A 20,285-nucleotide genomic window follows, 5' to 3' on the forward strand; every position below is an offset into this window, starting at 1 on the left:
TACCATAAAAGATAAAACTACAGAAATTCAGAAGTGATATCTAAACAACTCAGACAAACCTCCCGACAAATCCGTTCAACAGAAATTGCGCGACATCTAAGCCTTTCGACGCATTACCAAGAATAGAATAGAGACCATAAAACTATAGATCTACGCACAATGCATACATCAAGGCTATCATTTCAAGAGGTTAGCTTGGCCATTTTTAGGTTCTCCATCGTATCGTGCTGCTGCTAATACCTACCGTCAGCTCAATCGGTCTCCCCAACCCTTTCCCTCAATCCCCGGATGGACATGGCCTGAATTGACATGTAGCAATACCAAAGCACAGCATTATCACTCGCAAATTAAACCCATAATTTGCCGAATCAAGCTTAGGATGATCGGATAGATCAAAAGGTATTTTTTCCAAAGACATTGTGGCCGAGACATCTTTCTGAAGGCTCTGTCTGCGTACAGAAACAACGCTAGGCGTCGTCATTTATTCCACCTCCATACTCCCTCTTATGTCGTTCGCTGCCTCGATCATCGTGAAGATAAGTCGTTGGCCTTGATCTCGTTGCCCATGGAACTTTGGAGCGCCTCCCCTCCGCCAACATTCCAATCATTCATCTCCTTCCTCCGTATACGAACACCTTATGGAAGCAAAGGAAACAGCAAGGACAACTAAACAAACACGCTGGGGCCTTTACTTTATGCACAAAACTGATTCCATTCGATAGTAATTATTATATGTACACTCTCTTCCTCTCAATCAAAATAGCAAACACCTCGTGGTTTTTAATATTTAAAGACAAAAACTCAAGCAACAAACACCACCAACCAAAAAGAAGACTTATATCTTACAGTGTTGAAACCCTTCTCTCTTTGCTTTTTTACTTAAAGCTTGTTTTTACAAACGGCCGTGTGGGGTTTGCTGCGGTAACCTGAACCGGACCTGAGAAGCAGGAGACTTCACCGCCACGCCGTGCCAACATATACCACCCCTGCACATTTCGTGGGCGTGCTCGCGCGAAACTGCATACGTGGCCTTGCGGGACACGTCCCAAGTCAGCGTCCCGATCAAGATGAGGCCCACCACGATTGTCGACATAATCAGCACAAAACCACCACTGAAGCTCCGGCCACAGGCACACCCGTAGACCTTGATCCCCGCGATCACGACCACATAGATCGTCGTCAAGTTCCCCACCACGCAGTCAGACAACGCCATCTCGGTCTCTATTAACGCTTTAGCTCTATGGATGGTTCTTGAAGCCCCAAGGGGGGTGGGTATTTAAGGAAGATCAAAATTGGGAAACGACTCAGGAGTTGGGAGTGAAGCAGAGGGGAAAGCAGCAAGCAAATCTATGGAAGGATCGGAGAGGGGAATTAATGAGTCGTCTGAAGAATGTCTGGGACTTGATTATGGAGTCGAAATTACGAAAGTAGGGCTAGATTCGATGTCTGATGTAATGGCGTAAAGAGCTTTTCTCTTCAAATTCTGGGTGGTTTCTCAGGAGGGGAAAGTGGAAAGGTATGAGCTATCTACTTATGTTCGTACACCCGCCGACTTTCGGAAACCCAAACAGATACCGCCACGTCCTCTTTGTTGTAATCCTGCCTACGTGGCTGTGCTGTCGTCCAATGTATCTTACATTTTTTCTCCCATTCTTCTACTGTAACGGCATCGTTTCTTTCGTGCTTGGACCGTTTAAAGCAGTAAGATGCCGCTTGTTATTAAAGAAATATTATATATAGTTATGAAATATAAAAATATTATATAATTATTTTAAAAAAATAAAATTTATAATTAAAATAAATCTTATATTAATTTATTTTTTTTAAAAAAATACGTGACGCATACACAATTAAGATTATAATTAGAATTGTAAATATCATTTATTTGTTACTAGAGGCGGCTCTTGGAAACGGCGGGCTTTCACTCTTTTCGGGGTGGACGGTTGAAGATGCACCAATTCCAAGTGAACGTGCGGATCTGAGCCACGTTTTACATTCTTAGCGTGTTGACGGGCATGAGGCCACGTATCGAGAGTTGAGCATTGAGCTGTAAGCCTGTAACCAAAACAAAGTGATAGCGGCTCGCTACTCTGGGTAGGACTTTGCTGTTGCTTAAAGCTCCGTCTTCCCTACTTAAAAAAAATGTAAAGCGTTTGATTAACGATAATGAGATTGAAGTGGGAACCCATGCCCATAATCCTCGAAAAATATTTGAGGGGTCCAAAGTTAATAGAAACATTCAAGGCTTTAAGCAAAGTCTACTTTAGTTGGAATGGTTTAACATAGATAAGGAAGGAAGGAATTTTGTAATTTTTTATGAAAAAAATTATATTTATTATCTTCACACCGCACATAATATATATATTTTAATTTTATTAAATATATAGTGTATATCTAATGAATATAATAATTTAATTAATTTAAAAAAAATAAAATTAAATTAAAAAAATGTGATGTATAAAAATAATATAAATAACAAAATTCTAAAATAAGCAAGCATGTTAGGAGGAGATGCGGTGCAGAAGAAATGATGAGATGATTTTTTATATTGGTTTAGCAGTTGAAATCGACATTACTATTTTATTTTTTGGGTGACGGCTCATACATTATTATTGGAAATATAATAAAATATTAGAATATTTGTATCTAATTATTTCCTATTTTTAAAGAAAATTATTTAATACTTTGAGTGACTTACCACTTTTAAAAAATAAAAATAAATGGAGGGAAGCGGTTGGGTCACCCCCATAGCATGCGGTGAAAAACACCATCTTTAATGACGTACTTTAGAATAAAATTTTTAAAATTATCAGATCACCTTGCCCTTTTGTGAGGGTGGTTGTTGGCCACCGCCACATTTTTTTCAGTTCAAAAGTGGTTGTCTTTTGAAAAAGACAATGCATCCATAATCGTGAGAGCATTCACGGGTAAGTCACTTCACCTACTTTCACAACTTATTAATATAAGTGACCATTGAAACTTCTACCGACATCTTTTACAAAACTAGAGAAATGTTTGTATAGAAATCATCACCTCATATAGCGGTAATCTCCTATGTATTGTTCTATGAAGACAGAAGGCAATAGTTGTTCTAAAGATGCTATTAGATTCATGAGGGCTAGGGAGGCCTAGGTCCCAGCTATAATAAGTAGACTGTACTGTTTCCGAAGTGTAGATATTGAGCTTGTTGATGCTTAGGTAGGGGACTGGTGACTTCTATAAAGCATATGTTCCTGCTATACTATATACTCACTAAAAAAGATAAAAATAAGAAATAAAAATAATTATCATTTGTAATGAATTATATGCGGTGAGACTGATTATTTGAGACTAGAATATGCTTATTTTGACATAAAATATTCATTTTTATAGTGACTTGACACTGACTTCGGACTCTTTAATGTAGGTTAGAAGTCCATTATTAATAATTATATTTTAGAAAAATAACCAACACCATATTTGTCATTACAAAATCTAACCAAATCAGGCTGATGATTTGCCTGTTCAAAGATAGTCTAGGGATGCAAAAAATGAAGCTAATAAATGTACACCTCGTCCTCAAAAAGGCAACCAAGATTTGACACCTAAATTGGAACTGTCTCAAACAATATGCTGAAGCTACTGAAAATGGGAGCGGATGGCTATGGCCTATAATTACGCGTGAATCTGGCTGCACGGGGTTGAAAGTCCAATCAAGTTCCCTTTCTAAAAAATCAATGTGCGTAATATTTTGTTTTAGCCGCGTTTGGTTAGTCTGGTGATATGGAGTTAAAAGGTACAAATTTTTTCTTTTTTAATTAGTTTAGAGAAGAGAACGAATAATAAATTAGTAATTACCAAAATTCGTGTATTAAAAAATTCCTAATTTTGGCCAATAATTACATGCTGCTCAAAGTTAAAAAAGCTAGCTACTTGAATTTGTTTTTTTTAATTTGATTGTTTATATATTTTATTTTTTATCTTTAATTTTTTTCTTAATAGTTAAACGGTAATTATTAATAGATTGATTTTTTTAAATCTTTAAAAATATATTTTTTTTAAAATGTAGAATTTACACTAAAGAGCACGCCTTATGATAAGAACTGAGCCGCATAATAGCACTACCGTAAAAGAATAGCGCTGCAACAGGTTGAAAGACTTTTACGCGCTACTTTTTAGTTTTATGTACGAACGTGGCACTCTCCAATTTGTAACGTATAAAATTTAGAGTGATGTTAGACCTTTTTTTTATTTTATTTTATTTTATTTTATTTTTATTTTTATCTATCTATCTTAAGCAAGTTTGTATTTATATATATAAAAAAAAAGAAATTACAAACTATAAGAAGGGTCTGTCACATTATCAATATACAAAATATAAGTTGGAATGCAAACTAGAGGAATGTTACTAAACTTTAAGTTTGTAGCTGCCCATTGCGCCACTGAATGCGCAAATCGATTTTGAGATCAATCGATTTTTTTAAAACTTCAATTTTTGTGAGTTTTCAGGGAGTTTGCTATGTCTTCCGATATTGACTCTATTTGCTAGATGGCTACATCCTTATAAATAGAGAAAATGACTAACTGCGAGTCCCCTACCATAAGAATTTTTTAGTGTTTGATATGTTCTGTCATTTGGAGTGCTAGTCTTGCTACCAAAGCTTCTGCTATTATTGGAGTCGTGGTGAGATTCTTTTCTGTCCATAATTTTATAGGCTCTCCTTGTATATTTTTGCTTACCGCTGAGACTACAAAGAAATTATTTCTGATAGTTGGATCAAAAGATATACAAATTTAGTTTTGGAGAGGTTTTTGCCATGACTTCTGAACTGAAGAATTATGTTATTCTTTCCAAGTATGTAGATTTTCTTGATATGAGTGGTTTAGTTGTTGCGAAACTATTTGTGGAGAGAGGCTTTTGTTGTTGTGAACTAAGTCATTCCGGAGTCTTCATATGAAATCCATAATCAAGATTGTAAATAGTCTGAATGGTTGTTCATCTTGGGAATTGAGACCCAATTTTTGCTTTGGGTTTAAGATGAAAAGGAACCAATCTTGCATAGAATTGATAGTCAATAAGCAAAGGTTTAAAGGCCAATTACTCTGACTCTACAAGATTCTAGAGAGGGGACATTCTATGAAGAGACGAAGAAGAGTTTCTATGCTACCATCACAAAAAGGGCAATCTGTTGAGGGGATACTGGAGATGAACCGTTTTAATCTTTATCTGGTTGGTAGAATATTCCATAGGATTTTCCACATCATGGATTTTGAACTTCCATATCTTTTTCCAGCTGATATTCGGGATGACTGTATTGATGGGGCTTGTCATGTTGGAGGCTATATGATGGGCTGATTTGACAGAGAATCTACCATTTTGAGTTTTTGTCCAAATGAAGCGATCTGGTCTTTGTGTTGTTTTGGATAAAGGAATTTTTTGAATTTCTAAGACACTGGTGGGTTGAAAAAGGGATTGTAATTTTTGAAGATCCCATGATCTATTTATCTGATTGATCAGGTCTGAAACCTTTAAACCTTGCGAAAGATCAATTTGAGGGTTTAAAGGGAGAGATTTGAAATTTTTCATAGATGGGATCCACGAGTCAAACCAGACTTTCACTGATGAACCATTTGTGATATTAAAACACATACCTTTTTCCAACAGTGGTCTTGTCTTCAGTATTCATTTCTATAGACTCGAGTCAATATTCTTTGAAGCAACATTTGTGAAGGTGGTTGATTTTAGATATTTCTTTGTAATGAGCTTGTGCCATATATCCACATTTGGTTGACTCATTTCCCAGCTTGTCTTTGCTAATAATGCAACATTCATGTTTTCCATCTTTCGTAGTCCCAGTCCTCCTTCTTTTGGTTGATAGATTGACTTCCAAGATTTTAAGCATAGCTTGTGCGTTTGATCTTTTATAGTTCCCTACCAAAAATTTTTGAAACTTGTATTGAAAAACTTACAGATAGAATTTGGAAGTATGTGAGTTGACATTTGATAAGTAGGTATGGTGCTAGCTACTGTTATGATGAGCATAGATCTACCTGCTTGAGATAGCAACTTTGATTTTCAGCCTTCTAATCTTTTGTTTATTTTCTCCAACATCTCTTTGTAGTCTTCTTTTTTGGATCGGTTGAACGCTGTATGAATTCTCAAGTATGTTATCTTTGATGTAGGTTCTTTGTATGGCAAATTCTCCAATATTTTCCTCCTTGCTGCAGTGCTGGTATTTTGAGTTATGTAGAGTGAGGATTTACTCTGTGACCAGTCTTGATATTTGGCTAAGGCATTTTTGATAGCCTTTGTTGATTTTTCTTTTGCTTGCCCAAAGATTATTAGATCATCTGCGAAAAGAAAGTGAGAGATAGAGGGCTTTCTCTACTATTTTTATCCCTTCCAAGAATCTGGTATTTTCCGATCTTGCGAATAGCCTTGAAAGGACTTCCGTGCATAGAATGAACAGGAAAGGTGAGATGGGGTCACCTTGTCTCAGACCCCGTTGGGCTTTGAAAAAACCTCTTGGTGATCCATTTATGAGAATAGAGAACGAGGCTGTTGTAACACATTCCTTGATGACGTTGATCCATGTAGAGTTGAAACCCAATACTTTCATAACTGTAAATAGGAAGTTCCATTTTATGTAGTCGAAAGCTTTTTCCATGTCTATCTTTATGACCATCTGACCCTTCTTCCCTTTATGATTCTTTAGATGGTGAAACATTTCATGGGCAATGACAAAGTTTTCTTTTATATTTCTTCCTGGCACAAATGTTGTTTGAAAGGGAGAAATGATGCTCAGAAGTGTTTTCTTTAATCGATTTGCCATAATCTTTGCGATGATTTTGTAAATGACATTTGTCAAGCTGATAGGATGATAATGCTATGGGGAACTGGGGTTGGCATTTTTTTGGTATGAGAGCGATGTGGGTGTGGTTTATTTGTTTCAGGAGTTTTTCACTCCTAAATAAATTTTGCACTGTGGCAATTAATCTCTCTTGATAATATACCAGTAATGTTTATAAAAAAGGCCAGTCATTCCATCCAGACCTAGAGTTTTGTGGTTTGGGATTTGTTTGAGAGCTTCAAAAATCTCAGGTTCTTGGGGCACTGCAGTTAATAGATCGTTTTCCTCCCTAAAAATATGGTTTTGGAATATATTTTCGAGATTTTCTGAGAAAGTTGGTTCCATGGACGTGTATATGGTTTTGAAATAATCAATAAAAGTAGATTCTATCACATATTGGTCCATAGTCAAAATACCTAGATTTAGCTTGACAGAGTCGATCCCATTCCTTCGTCGGCGTATTGTTGTTGAGAGATTATAGAACTTTGTATTTAAGTCTATTGTTGTGAGCTAGTTGATTCTCGACTTTTGCCTCCAAAGAATTTCTTCGTTCTTTTGTTAATCTTGAAGTTGATGGAGTAGGTAATTTTATCTCTATAAAGTCATTTGGTCTGGCGTGTTGCTTTGTAGTTGACTAATCTCCATCTCAATTTGATGGATATTCGATTGAATTCTCCCAAAATGATTTTTATTCCAGAGTTTGAGTACTTTTTTTGTTTCCTTGAGCTTGCTACACAATATGAAAGCGAGATTTCCACTGAATTGTTGGCTACATGCCTCTTGAATGATTATATTGCTGAAAGGTTCTCAAGTCCATAATTCTTCAAATTTAAACTGAGAAGCATTTTTCCTTATCTTCATTGTGTTGAGCAATAGATGCTTGTGATCTGAGGTTGAAGATACTAGATGCTGAATGGTGGCATCTGGGAATAACATCCTCCACCGTGTATTTGCTATTCTGCGATCTAACCTTTCTCTAATCATTGCTTGTCATTGACGATTATTGGTTCATGTGAAAGTTGGTCCCGAAAAGCCTATGTTGATTAAGACATGAGAATCCATTAAGCTTTTTAATCCTCAAATGGAAGTAGATGTAACCGGTCGTCCCCCCACTTTATCCGTTTGATTAAGTAAATCATTGAAATCACCAATACAGAGCCAAGGGCCAAGGAAAGATTGATGTGTAGTTTCCAGATGAGTCCAGAATTGTGTCTTGTTTTGCCATTGAGCTGGAGCATAAACAAAAGTAGATAGCCAATGATGATTAGGAGGATCAGAGTAGACTAAAATAGAAATAGCATTTGTATTAATATGCACCGGTTCTATATCCAACCCAGGTCGCCATAGTAACAAAAGGCCTCCATTTTTTTCTGAGGCGGGGACATTAACAAAAAGTTAGAAACCTAGCCTATTTACAATAGTAATGGTGTTTTCACTAGATACCATAGTTTCCAACAAAAATATTATATCAGGATTATATTTAGATATATACGCCCTTATATTTCTGATTGCTTTAGGGCGGGCTAAACTCCTGTAATTCCATATCAGTGTCCTCATGGAGGTGTTGGAGGCATGGTTGAGCCCGCCTCGTCAGATTTTGGTGATATCCCCAGTTGAAGATGTATTGTGAGTGGATCTATTGTACGGAGTTGGCCCTTACTGTTCCCTTTAATTTTTTTGCTTTCCCCATTGCTGATTTATTGATTGATAAGAGCATAAAAGCTGCTTTTTTCTCTTCATTGCAACTTGCAGCGCTGCTTCTTGCTATTCCTTTACCATCAGAAATTTTTTGAAATTTTTGTTTTGGGGTTTGTATATCTTCAACCTCTGGGATCATTCTTTTTGCCTGGAATTCAGTTTCTGAAAGAGGAACTATAGTGACTGTGCTCCTTGATGGATGAGATTCTTCTTCACGTGCTGGTTGACCTTCTATGAAAATGGCATTGCTTTTGATGGTTGGTCCCATTTGCTTCTTTGGAGGAAATCCTGGTGGAGGATTTAAGGTTTGACTTTCTGGAATGAGCTGAACTGGCTGATAATTAATAGATGGAGTGAAAATGATTGCTTTTGGTTTTTGCAGTGTGGGATTGAGGGCATTGAAAGGTGGGCCTGTTTTCCATTTGCTTTCCCGCTTCTGAGATAGTGAGGTTTGACTTGATTCATTCCTTGGGGCTGAGATGATAGGCTTTTTCTCGGATTGATTTTTTCCTTGATGCGGCAAATATTTTGGGCTTTGAAGAGGAGCTTCTTTTGGTAAGGTCCAAGTGGGGCTTTAACCCAAACCCACTGCTTGTAATTGGGTCCACCGATAAGGCCACGAATCCGGGTTTAATATTGAGTAAGGAGATATTTGCTGCTGCTGCTGCTGAGTCTTATCCCTTTGGTTGCCATAAACATCATGAGTTTCCTTCTTTGAGATTTGATTACTAACTTGTTGGAAGGCAGGTGGAGATTTAATGCCCATAGTAATGTTACTGTAGCCGAAAGTGGGTGAGGAATTTAAAGCAGCAATTTTACTGTATGCTACAGTACCTGGAGAAAACTCAGCCATCGGATTGAATGGTTGTCTGCTATGTTCTGCACTTGCAAAGAAAAGTTCCCGTGAGCACGTCGGTGCTAGCTGAAAATCCAGATTCATCTGCTGGTTAACATAAAGCCCAACATCGGTGCTTGTTTGAACTTCAGTTTCTGTGCTTGCGCGAGCATTAAGTAGATCTTCAAGTTTCCCTTTTCCAGATTTCCCATCTTTATGAAAGTTTGGACTTTTTTCAAGTGGGTCAAAGGAGATAAGTTCTTGAGGAGACCAAACTTTGATTGGGTGTTTATTTGCAAACTTTGCATCCGGATTTGTTGAGTGATCGGTGTGATTGAGAAGCCATGGATTTTCACATATATTCCTTGAGAATAAACTTTCAATGGCAGAGGATTTTTCTGAAAATGGGATTGCAGCCTCTTTCCCTTTATCCAATGAAAAGGGAGCACCATAAACTTTACTTCCTACAGGCTCTAAATTTTGTAGAGAATTGCCAAGATCTTCCTTTTTTGTAAAGTTGACTAATGCTAATTTAGAAACATTTGAATAACTACTCTGAGCTTGGACCGGTTTGACCATAGTAGAATCTGAACCAGGGCTCATATGGCAGGGGTTCTGGGATGATGTTTAGAAAAGTGCATAAAATATGAGAGTGACCGATTCTACCACATGCATAATAGAAGTCTGAAAGACGCTCATATTTAAAAGAAACCCAATTTGCACTGGAATCTCTAAGTTCCCATATTCCTTGTTTCAGGGGTTTGTTGATATCTATCTCCACTTTAATACGTAGAAATTTCTTGCTAGCCAAACCAAAAAGATGGTCCACATCAACTCCAATATAATTCCCAAGGGCCCTACCAATTTTTGAGGTCAAATTTTCTGTCATATGTTTTCTAAGACCATGAATTTGGACAAAAAAAGGTGAAGTACAAAAGAATATTTTGCCAAGACGAACCTTCAGGGCAGCTCTTGAGAATAAGAAGGTCTCTTTTAAAATTCCACGGGATCTGGTTCATAATCCTTTGAATATCACTAGCCTTTTGGAATGTGAAAAGGAAAAGATTTGCATCTAAATCTTCAATATAGAACTTACCCACAAAATTCCAGGCTGCCTTAAAAGATGCATGAAGAGCAATCTTATTTACAGGTCTAGTAGCAACTATTCGTCCAATGAGAGCTAAATCTTTGTTTTCACTTGCAGGTTCTTGTTCAGGCAAGAAACAAAGATCCTCCCAAGATAGAGCTTCAGTTTGATTGATCAGGTTGTCCATATCCATTGAGATTGTAGTTGTGAAAGAAGAGGATGGGTGGGGTGGGTTAAAACAGGATGGTAAGGAAAAGGAAGTAAAGAAGGTATGAACTCATCTCACTATCAAGAGAGTTGGCTATCCCAGGAGTTTCCCTGGAGCGAGAGGAGGAATTTTTTTTTTTAGAGTGATGCTAGATGCCTTTAAATATGTCTTCCAAAAGTAGTTTTAGTGTATTTTTTAATTTTTTAATTTTTAATGTAAAAAAAATACACATACAAATTCAGGAGGGATAACTTTTTTAAACATTTAAAAAATAAAAATAAAAAATAAAATACATTAGGGGCACATATATATTAAGACTGTAAATATCTTTTTTTTTTTTTTACTCATTATAAACTGGATGTGCGATAATTATGATTTTGTTTTGTATTTGTTTCCTCACATCCAATTTAGAAAAAGTAGATAAAGGTAGGGTCTACATAAAAAAAATAATTTTTTTAATAATAGACCATTTTTTTAAAAGAAATGATGCTAATTTTACATACTTTAAAATTATATATAATATTACTCAAATTAAAAAAGGGAAAAATATCACATGTAAAAGTCTTCGTAATTATATCATTTTTCTAAAAAAGATATTAATGACCTTTATTATCAAATTATTTAGGAAATAATATTAGAAGGTCCCAAGAAAGAGATGCCCTGAAAGAAAAATAGAAATACTGTTAAGAAATAAAAACTTCTGAAAGAACTATTCTTGATTAATGATTATAAATAATTATACACCTTATTAGTTTATATAAGAGAAATTTTTGTCAGATCAAGAAAAAAACTAAATGAAGTAAAAGATAAAGGATACAGAGAACCTAAAGGCAAGGTGGGAAAATTATCAATGTGGGAAGATGAGACAATATTCACTTTGACACATTCCTACTCGAATAATTTGTAGGGAGTCACGTTGCATTAAGTGGTTAGATACGAAATAGTGGTAAGAGATCCCGACGAGAGACACTGTTTCTGACAAGGAGTCCAAACAAAAAGCTACATTCCCCACCTCCACAAAGTATCTGGCCTGGGGAAGCTACGGCACATTAAATGCAACGACATGATACCTTGTACAATGAACGGACACCCATGACACAAGAAAGAGATACCCCACCTAAAGAGAGAGTATACAAGCCTAATCACAGGTTAAAAATGATCTCTCATGTGATTTTTACTAGAGTTCTCTCTTGCAACAAGAGGAATGACTTAGGCATTAGAAGTCATTCATTACCCACTCAGCTTTCACATATTTTGTGTTGGAGATTCATTAAGATTGTTCTTCAAAATGCAAAACATGTCATTAATAATCATAATTAGTGTAATTATTAAGAAAAAAAATTAGTATTTGTATGCCGGATGATAGTTTATTACATTATCATATCATACTAAAGAAGGTCTACAAGAATTTTTGCCTTTAGCCTCAATTTAAATTGAGTTTTCGATGTGATTACAAAATGGGTTTTCTCCAAGTTAGAATAAAGCATGTGGAAAGAGGTAAGAATTAAGAAAATGAGTAATAATTTGTACAAAATTCAAGTAAACAAGTTTACGAACCTGTTGAACTTAAGATTTTAAATTTTGTGTAAATATATATCTACACATGAATTTTGATGATAACAAATAAATTCAAAGAATAAAGGAGTTCAAGCTCAAGTTGTCTACATAATGGAGTCAAGCACATCAAGGAAACAAGCATGGGCAAGAAGAGAATAAGTTCACATTAAAGTCCTAGAATAATGTTGTAAATCTCTTAAAAATTCGAAATTAGGATTAAGCCTCAAAATTAATATTTTATCATAAAACATTAAAATATATTTTCCACCTGAATCCTTTGTAGCGGTATTGTTCAAAGGTGTAATAGGTTTCTATTTCCACCTGAAGGAAGTTGAATAGTGAATTTGGAAATCCTCAAGGGGTAGCTTGAGGCGAGGACGTAGGTAGTGGGGTGAACCTCGTTAACATACTGAGTTTGCTTCTCTCTTACCCTTACTCTTTATATTTATTGTTATTTCGTATTTTGTTTATATTTTATATTGTATATTTGATTTATAATTGTTATTTTTTTTAATACAACTCAATTCACCCCCTCTCTTGTGTTAATTATCTGGGCAACAGAACCTTTTATAAAAAAACTGTATCCAACTCTACTGTAAAAAAGAATTAAAAAAATTATTTTTTGTTGCGTTTTTTTGTTGCATTAAATTTCAATATTTTACAAAAAAATTACAGTTAGTTGAGGTATTAGAGTATTATGAAAATATTTCATTATTAGTTATTATTTTATTATTATTTATTAATATTATTTAATATTTTATTATTATTATTTTTATAATATTTAGAATGGAAAACACTAAGGCCACTGGTGGTGGCCCCCGCTGGGGTCACCGTTGGTCAATTTTTATTTTTTTTAATGATTAAAAAAATTATTTAATATTATTATAAATTTTTTATATTTTTTTAAAATATTAGAAATATTAAAAAATGATTTAAAAATAACAAAAACATAAATTTTTTATTTTTTTGGCTAACGGTGGGTCTAACGGTGCCTCTAACAGTGCCTCTAACAGCATCCATTTGGAATAGGAATAGGAGTTTACATTACTTAGGAATTGGGACGAGCGAAGAAAGATAAAACCCTTCAACATTTCACGAGCCAAAAACACTCGTTGGATCATCCACGGTGGCCGAAATCACGCCACGTTTCGTATGAAGGATCTGCAGCCGTTTAATCATCCAGGACGACAAAATAGAACCAATCCAAGAGCTGCTTTACCTCATAAACTCGTTGGATGAAGAGTCAAGGTTCCGTCGTGAAAATCACGGTCACAGGCTATGCATACTCGAAGAAACTGAAGTGTCAATTCATAAGCCGTGGCTAATCTAAACGGATCAATTTGTTGAGCGAAGCTACTAGATTTAGAAGTTATACAGTTCGACGAGGAAGTGGACGATCCCTTCCACTGTTCCTTCTCTGCCTCCTCTTTCTTCTCCCAGATCAAGGTACGATTCGGTATTCCCTGGAAAACAAAGTAGTTTTTTTTTTTTTTAGAATTAGAACTGTTAGCGGAAGATTCAGGCTCAAGTCTTATATAAATACTTCTATTGTGTACGAATTAAATTCCTTGCAATCAATCACATCTTTCATTTTCCCTCTATCTTCTCCTCTCTCGGCAGTTCTCTCTTCATTTATCCTAACTCCTTTTCTGACATGGTATCATGGCTTCTCTGAGAAAAGCTCTCGCATATTGCACCTCTACCTGTGTGGGTTAACAACGCGGCGCTATGGCTATGTGAAACTCCGAAGAGCTATGTTTTCGTAAATCGTTGTTAATTTTTTTATTCTTTTCATTCTAGTTGCTGATATTGCAAATCATGGATCGATTTCGTGATTTGTTTGCTGTTCTGTGATCAAGACTGTGTTCATCATTATCCGTTCGATGAAATTCGTCAAAGGCTTCAAAATTTGGAATTTGTTTTGGGTTCTCAAATCTTGGGTATGAAATTTCAGATTTCTTGGCACATGAAATGCGTCAGTTGATTATTCCGGCGGGTTTTGCGGTGATCGTAGTTGCTGTCGGCGTCGGAAATCACAGTCTGTTTCATCTCAACGAAGAAGAATACTTCAGTTTAGTTGCTTAAGTTGGTACTTCCGTGTTTGGTTAAAAGTAACATTGTTTAGATATAAGCTGCTATTGGTTCTTAGCTCATCCATGAGTTGAAGTTCTAGAACTGTTCAAGATCCAACCCATTCACATGGAGCCAGTGGATATCAACCCTGTAACTAAAAGGATCCCTTCCAGCCCGTTGATTCGTTTTACTTTTTTATTTTTTTCGCTTCAAGTTAGCTCAGGCCTCTGATAAGCCCAACTCAAAGTTAGTTCAGCCTATTTTTCTTTTTCTATTTCAAATAATTAGCCCGTCTCTGGCCACTCTCTCTTTGTTCCTGAGGCTTCTGCGTTGAATAGGAATGTAATCAGTCTAATTTAATCCGATCTTAGATAAAATTTAAGACCAAACTGATAGTACCAGTTTTATATTTTTTAAAATCGATTACACACTGGTTATCTCTTAAATCGGTACTTCTAGTTTTACTAATTCTGGTTCGGTTCGGTTCGATTTTTTAGTTTTAATATATTAAATGTATTAGTATTACTAATGTATTTATCAAAAAAATATGTTGATAATTTATTAGGTAATAAAATATATTTAATATATATTATATATGTGATATTTAAAATATATGATCAAATAAATATTCATGTTTAAGATTAAAATGTTATGTTATAAATTATAATATATTATTTCATACATAATTATATTTATTATATATAAGAAATTATATATTATATAAAATATATTATATACAATGTTAAAAATTAATAAAAATATATATAATATGTGAACCGGTTCGATCCTATCTGGCTTTGAAAAACGTAAAACCGATTTTGGATCGAATTTGACCAGTTTTTAAATGAAGGAACCGATTCCAGACTGAACTGGTTGAAAGCTAGATCGAACCAATGGGTCCTATTTTTCGGTTAATTTTTACACCTCTAGTGTTGAAGCAATCAGCTCAATTCTTGAGTCTTTCTCCATCTCTTTTCAAGTCCCAAATGCACAAGCCCAAGTATTTTTTGTAAAAAAGTGGGCCCTAAAAAAAAGTAAGTTTTTCAAGGCCCTTTCCAAGTTTTTTGTAAAAAAGTTGGAACCTTCAAGAAAAAGTAAGTTTTTTACACTTTTTAATAGTGAAGTCCACTTCTTCTTCTTCTTCTTCTTCTTCTATTTTTTTTTTTTTTTTAAAGCATATGCAAGGCTTATAAAGTGTGAAAAACTTTATAATGTTTCTTCTATCATTATTCCAACTCTAATGTTTTTTTTTTTGAAAAAAATATAGTTGTAAGCGATTATGCGCATTAATATGTGCACTCATTCAATGTGATTAGTTAGAAAGTAGATTTTATTGAAAATAGTGCCAATTTGAATTTTGAATATAAAGGTATCAACATTGGTACGCAAATTCTCTTGTACGTCACAAAATTCTTCTTTTTTCACTCTCTTACTTCTTTTTTCTCCCGGTTCAGTAAATTCCTGACCGGTTCATATGTTTGCTTCCCGGTTCAGGACATTTCTATCTGTTTAGTCATTGGAAAAATGATAAGCACATAATATTTTTCACAATACTTTACACAACGATCATTTAAAACGAGGAATATTTTTATCAAATATTTTATAAAATTAATATCACTATACAAAAAGACCCTCGTTTCAAAACATAATTATGAAATGTGTTGTGTAGGTATCATTAGTGAAAAAAATCTCTCTCCTTTCAATTCCTTGGGCTTCTAGAGTGCTCACATTCACTCTGCAAATGGACGTAACTTTGGGTTCCTTGTGCTGGTTGTTCAGTACTTGGCGCATCTCTATTACAGTGTGGCTTCTCTGCATTGGTGCTATGCGACTTCACAGCTTCAATGCTAATTGTTTTGCTTCAGTGCCTCAAGCAATTAGTTTCATGTTTCCAACTTTCTTTACTTCAAGATATTCCAGCTTCAAGGGGGGGAGTATTATAATTGTAACTAGTGTTAATTATTAGTTACAAATTAGTTAGAGTTGGTTAGTTTGTTAACAAAATATTTAAGCTCAAATCGTATAGAAAATAGCTAGAGATACAGTGCCACGTTAATTTGAGTTAAATTTTTTTTCGTTTTTACCCCCTCCCTTTCCCAAACCCTAGAGACCAGGCCCCCAAAACCCCAATGAGCAGCATCAAGTTTTCATCTCTCTCTCTCTTTCTCGTTGGTATCCACCCACATGAGCAAACAATGGACTGAGTTGGTACCCACGGATTTACCGAGTTGTGGATCTATTTTTTTGCTTGTAAATAAATATAGTCTATCTTGGTTTCATTGCTTGGTACCCACGGATTTATTGAGGAGTTAGTGTTGAGATTAGAAGAAAAAATTCCATTTTATAGGAAGAACTGTGTCAAATTGATTGGAGAAGGGCCCCTGAGTTTAGAGGACCATTAGCATGTTAATCCTCCCGTGAATTTCAGCTGAATACTTTTTGTAAGATCTAGCTGTTCCTTATCTAACTTTTGTTTGACAAAATGTTGGTTTGATTGGATGATTATGGGAAAACTTGGAAGTTTTCTTTTATGTCTTCGGATAATGGTCAGAATGTACATGCCAGAAAACTTAGCAGGGACAATGGCAAACGGAAAAAGAAGAAGGAAGAAATACCTTAGGTGCCGACGAACAGGGACAGGAATGCAGGGGGATGGCGCTGAGGCATGGAGAATCAGAGCGGTGCTTGGGGGAGGGTGGCACGGGAGAAAAAAATAAAACTTAATTGACGTGATACTGTAGCACATCAGTTTGTGGATCCTTTGTGGGATCCCTTGGTATCTTTAACGGCCCTCTCTATAATAAGTTGACTAAGTTGCAATTTTCATCTTCAGTCTATCTTCTCCTCTCTCGATAAGCTCTCTCTTCTTTTCCCCCAATCCATTTCTGACAACTTTTCTTGGATCCCGCAGATTCTGTGTATAACTTGCAAAGTGTGGACAACTTCTCTGTCTCCCAGGGTTTTTCCCTTGTGGTTTTAAGCCATCTCAAGAGACTAGATCCAAAGACACTGTCATTTGAATTTGGTAGAAGTCGACTACGAGGGAGCCATGGATCGTAGATGTACTGTAATCTTGTCACCCAGAATTTTGCCTTAACCATCTATTTAACTAGTTTAAAAATCATGATACACGCCTTGCAAAAATATTTTTATGCATTTTTTCTTCATCCCTAGTTGTCTATGATTTCTTCCTCGACAACTTGAGGAAGGAAAATCTTTATGCAATTTGATGACATCTAACATTTCGCAGAAGAAAATTACTCAAGAATTTGTTTTATGATGTTTTCAGCGAGTGAATGTCATCTACCTCTGGCCATTAGCTCCTTAATCATCGGCCGGTTATTTCAGTGTATGTGTGTGTGTCATTTAAATTTACCTAAGACGTTGCGCTGCTCCCTATTCATCTCAATTTCTCAAACCCTATGCAAAACATGTCTGCCATCACCACTTCCCCCCTTGGTACTTTCTGTTAAGGATTCTTCAGAATCTCCTCCAAATTCTTAGCTAATCCTTATTTATTTGTTATAGTTGACTCTTGATTGTAGGCTTGTAATCTTCTGTAATTATTTCCTCCTCTGTAAATCTTTCCTTATCAGTTGTAACAATATACTAGTATATATATGATATTCGGACTCCACCAAAAGTGTGGTGATTTCACAAATATTATCATGGTATCACGAGCCCTATAGGAATCACTTCCGATACTTTTTTTTTTTTTTCCTTCTTCTTCTTCCTCATGGCCGAACCCCTCTCCTTCAATACCATGGTTCACATGGTCACTATCAAACTCTCGGCAACCAACTATTTGCTTTGGAAAAGCCAGCTCTTGCCCCTGCTTTAGTGCCAGGATTTTCTCGGCTTCGTTGATGGCTCTTTCACTCAGCCATTTGAAACTCTGCCTAACCCCACCGATGGCACCTCCATACCCAACCCCACGTTTCTTGAATGGAAACTCAAAGACCAGCGGATTCTTAGCTTGTTGCTGTTGTCTCTCTCTGAAGAAGCCATGGCAGCCGCCGTTGGTCATGCAACCTCTCGGGCTGTCTGGGTTGCACTTGAACGTGCCATCACTCACGGCTCCAAAACCCGTGAGTTACGTTTGAAGGATGAACTCCAGATGATGAAGAAAGGCAACCGATCTATTGTTGAGTTTGCCCGTGTGTTCAAAGGTCTCTGTGACCAATTAATGGCCGTTGGACGTCTCGTTGACAAAGTGGACAAAGCTTGCTGGTTTTTACATGCTCTCGGCACGGAGTTCGCTGGTTTCTCCTCCACACAGATGGCTCTCACGCCGCTGCCCTCTTTCCATGACTTGGTTCCTCTAGCCGAAACCTATGATTTATTTCAAAAATCTCTTGAGACTCACTCTGTTTCACCTGCAGCTTTTCCAGCTAACCGTTTCTCTGGATGTGGAGGTCAATCTCGTTCCACAGGCAATCGGCACTCCAAAGGTGGCTCAACTGGCAGCACAGGTGGTTCTTCATCTGGTGGGCACTCTTCTAGCAACAACTGCTCCCGTCGTCCCTACACTCGCTGCAAAATATGCAAAACAGAGGGTCATACGACTGATCGATGCCGAAACCGTTATGATCGTGCGGGCCCATCGGCACAGCTTGCTGAAGCTTTCCAAAATAGCTGCTCTCTCTCCGATGGTTCCTCCAGTTCAGATTGGTATCTTGACACCGGTGCTTCTACTCATATGACGCCAGATTCGACTGCACTTGACACTTCCGAAAAATATGTTGGTAAGGATAAAGTTGTTGTGGGCAATGGGGCATCCTTACCCATCACCCACACGGGTATTTCTCATCCTACTTCCAACTTAAAATTACTTGATGTTTTATTAGTTCCCCACCTCACCAAAAGTCTTTTTTCCATTAGTAAGTTGACTTCTGATTTCCCTCTTCAAGTTATTTTTACTGACTCCTCTTTTGTCATTTAGAACAAGCTCACAACAAAGGTGGTGGCAACCGGAAAACGTGATGGCGGTCTCTACCTACTTGAGCGTGGCAATGATGCTTTTGTTTCTATCCTTAATAAATTTGCTCTTACGGCGTCGTATGATCTATGGCATGCGCGTCTGGGTCATGTTAATCATTCTATCACTTCTTTATTAAATAAAAAAGGCCAGTTATCTCTTACTTCTATTTTGCCTAAACCTACAATTTGCACTACGTGTTAATTTGCAAAAAGCCGTAAGCTTCCTTTTCCTAATCATAATTTTCGCTCCACCTTCATTTTAGGTCTTGTTCATTGTGACATATGGGGACCAGCTCCGATTAAATCCAAACTGGGCTTTACTTATTATGTCATTTTTGTCGATGATCATTCCCGTTTTACATGGCTTTATCCCATGAAATTTAAATATGATTTTCTTGATATTTTTCTTCAATTTCAGTCATTTGTGGAAAATCAATATTCTTGCAAAATCAAAAGTTTCCAAAGTGACGGTGGCGCTGAGTTTTGCAGCAATCGCCTTCAATCTCAACTCCGTTCCTCTGGTATTCATCACCAAATGTCCTGTCCCTACACTCCTTCTCAAAATGGACGCGCTGAACGCAAGCATCGCCATGTGACTGAAATGGGTCTTGCGCTCTTATTTCATTCACGCGTACCTACTTGCTATTGGGTCGACGCTTTTAGTACTGCGACTTATATCATTAACCGGTTGCCGGCCCCACTTCTTGGAGGTATTTCTCCCTTTGAAATTTTACATGGTAAACCTCCACTCTATACCAACTTTCATCCTTTTGGTTGTAGAGTTTATCCCTGTTTACGTGACTGCTGCTAACAAGTTTTCTCTTCGCAGCATTTCTTGCTTATTTTTAGGCTACAACCCTTCCTATAAAGGCTTCCGTTGTCTGGACCCCCTCACATCCAAAATCTACGTCACTCCTCATGCCAAATTTGATGAACAACATTTTCCCTTACTACCCACCTCTCTCGCCCAGCCTCTCGCCTCTTTAGATCTCTCCCGTTTTTTGGAACCCCTGCCTA

At 36.5% G+C, this 20,285-nt stretch overlaps 1 protein-coding gene across 1 annotated transcript; it reads right to left on the reverse strand.

Moving 5' to 3' along the window:
* Window positions 1-1,517, reverse strand: LOC122317486. The gene has a single exon (XM_043134605.1). It carries the CDS (start codon window positions 1,211-1,213, stop codon window positions 893-895), a length of 321 nt encoding a protein of 106 aa, XP_042990539.1. The 5' UTR covers window positions 1,214-1,517; the 3' UTR covers window positions 1-892.
* Between the last annotated feature and the right edge of the window lie 18,768 nt (window positions 1,518-20,285).

This window comes from Carya illinoinensis, chromosome 7, assembly GCF_018687715.1.
Source record: "Carya illinoinensis cultivar Pawnee chromosome 7, C.illinoinensisPawnee_v1, whole genome shotgun sequence".
NCBI lineage: Eukaryota > Viridiplantae > Streptophyta > Magnoliopsida > Fagales > Juglandaceae > Carya > Carya illinoinensis.

What these genes read in the sequence shown, in the direction of transcription:
- LOC122317486 (XM_043134605.1), bottom strand. Translation starts at nt 1,213, where the DNA reads ATGGCGTTGTCTGACTGCGTGGTGGGGAACTTGACGACGATCTATGTG.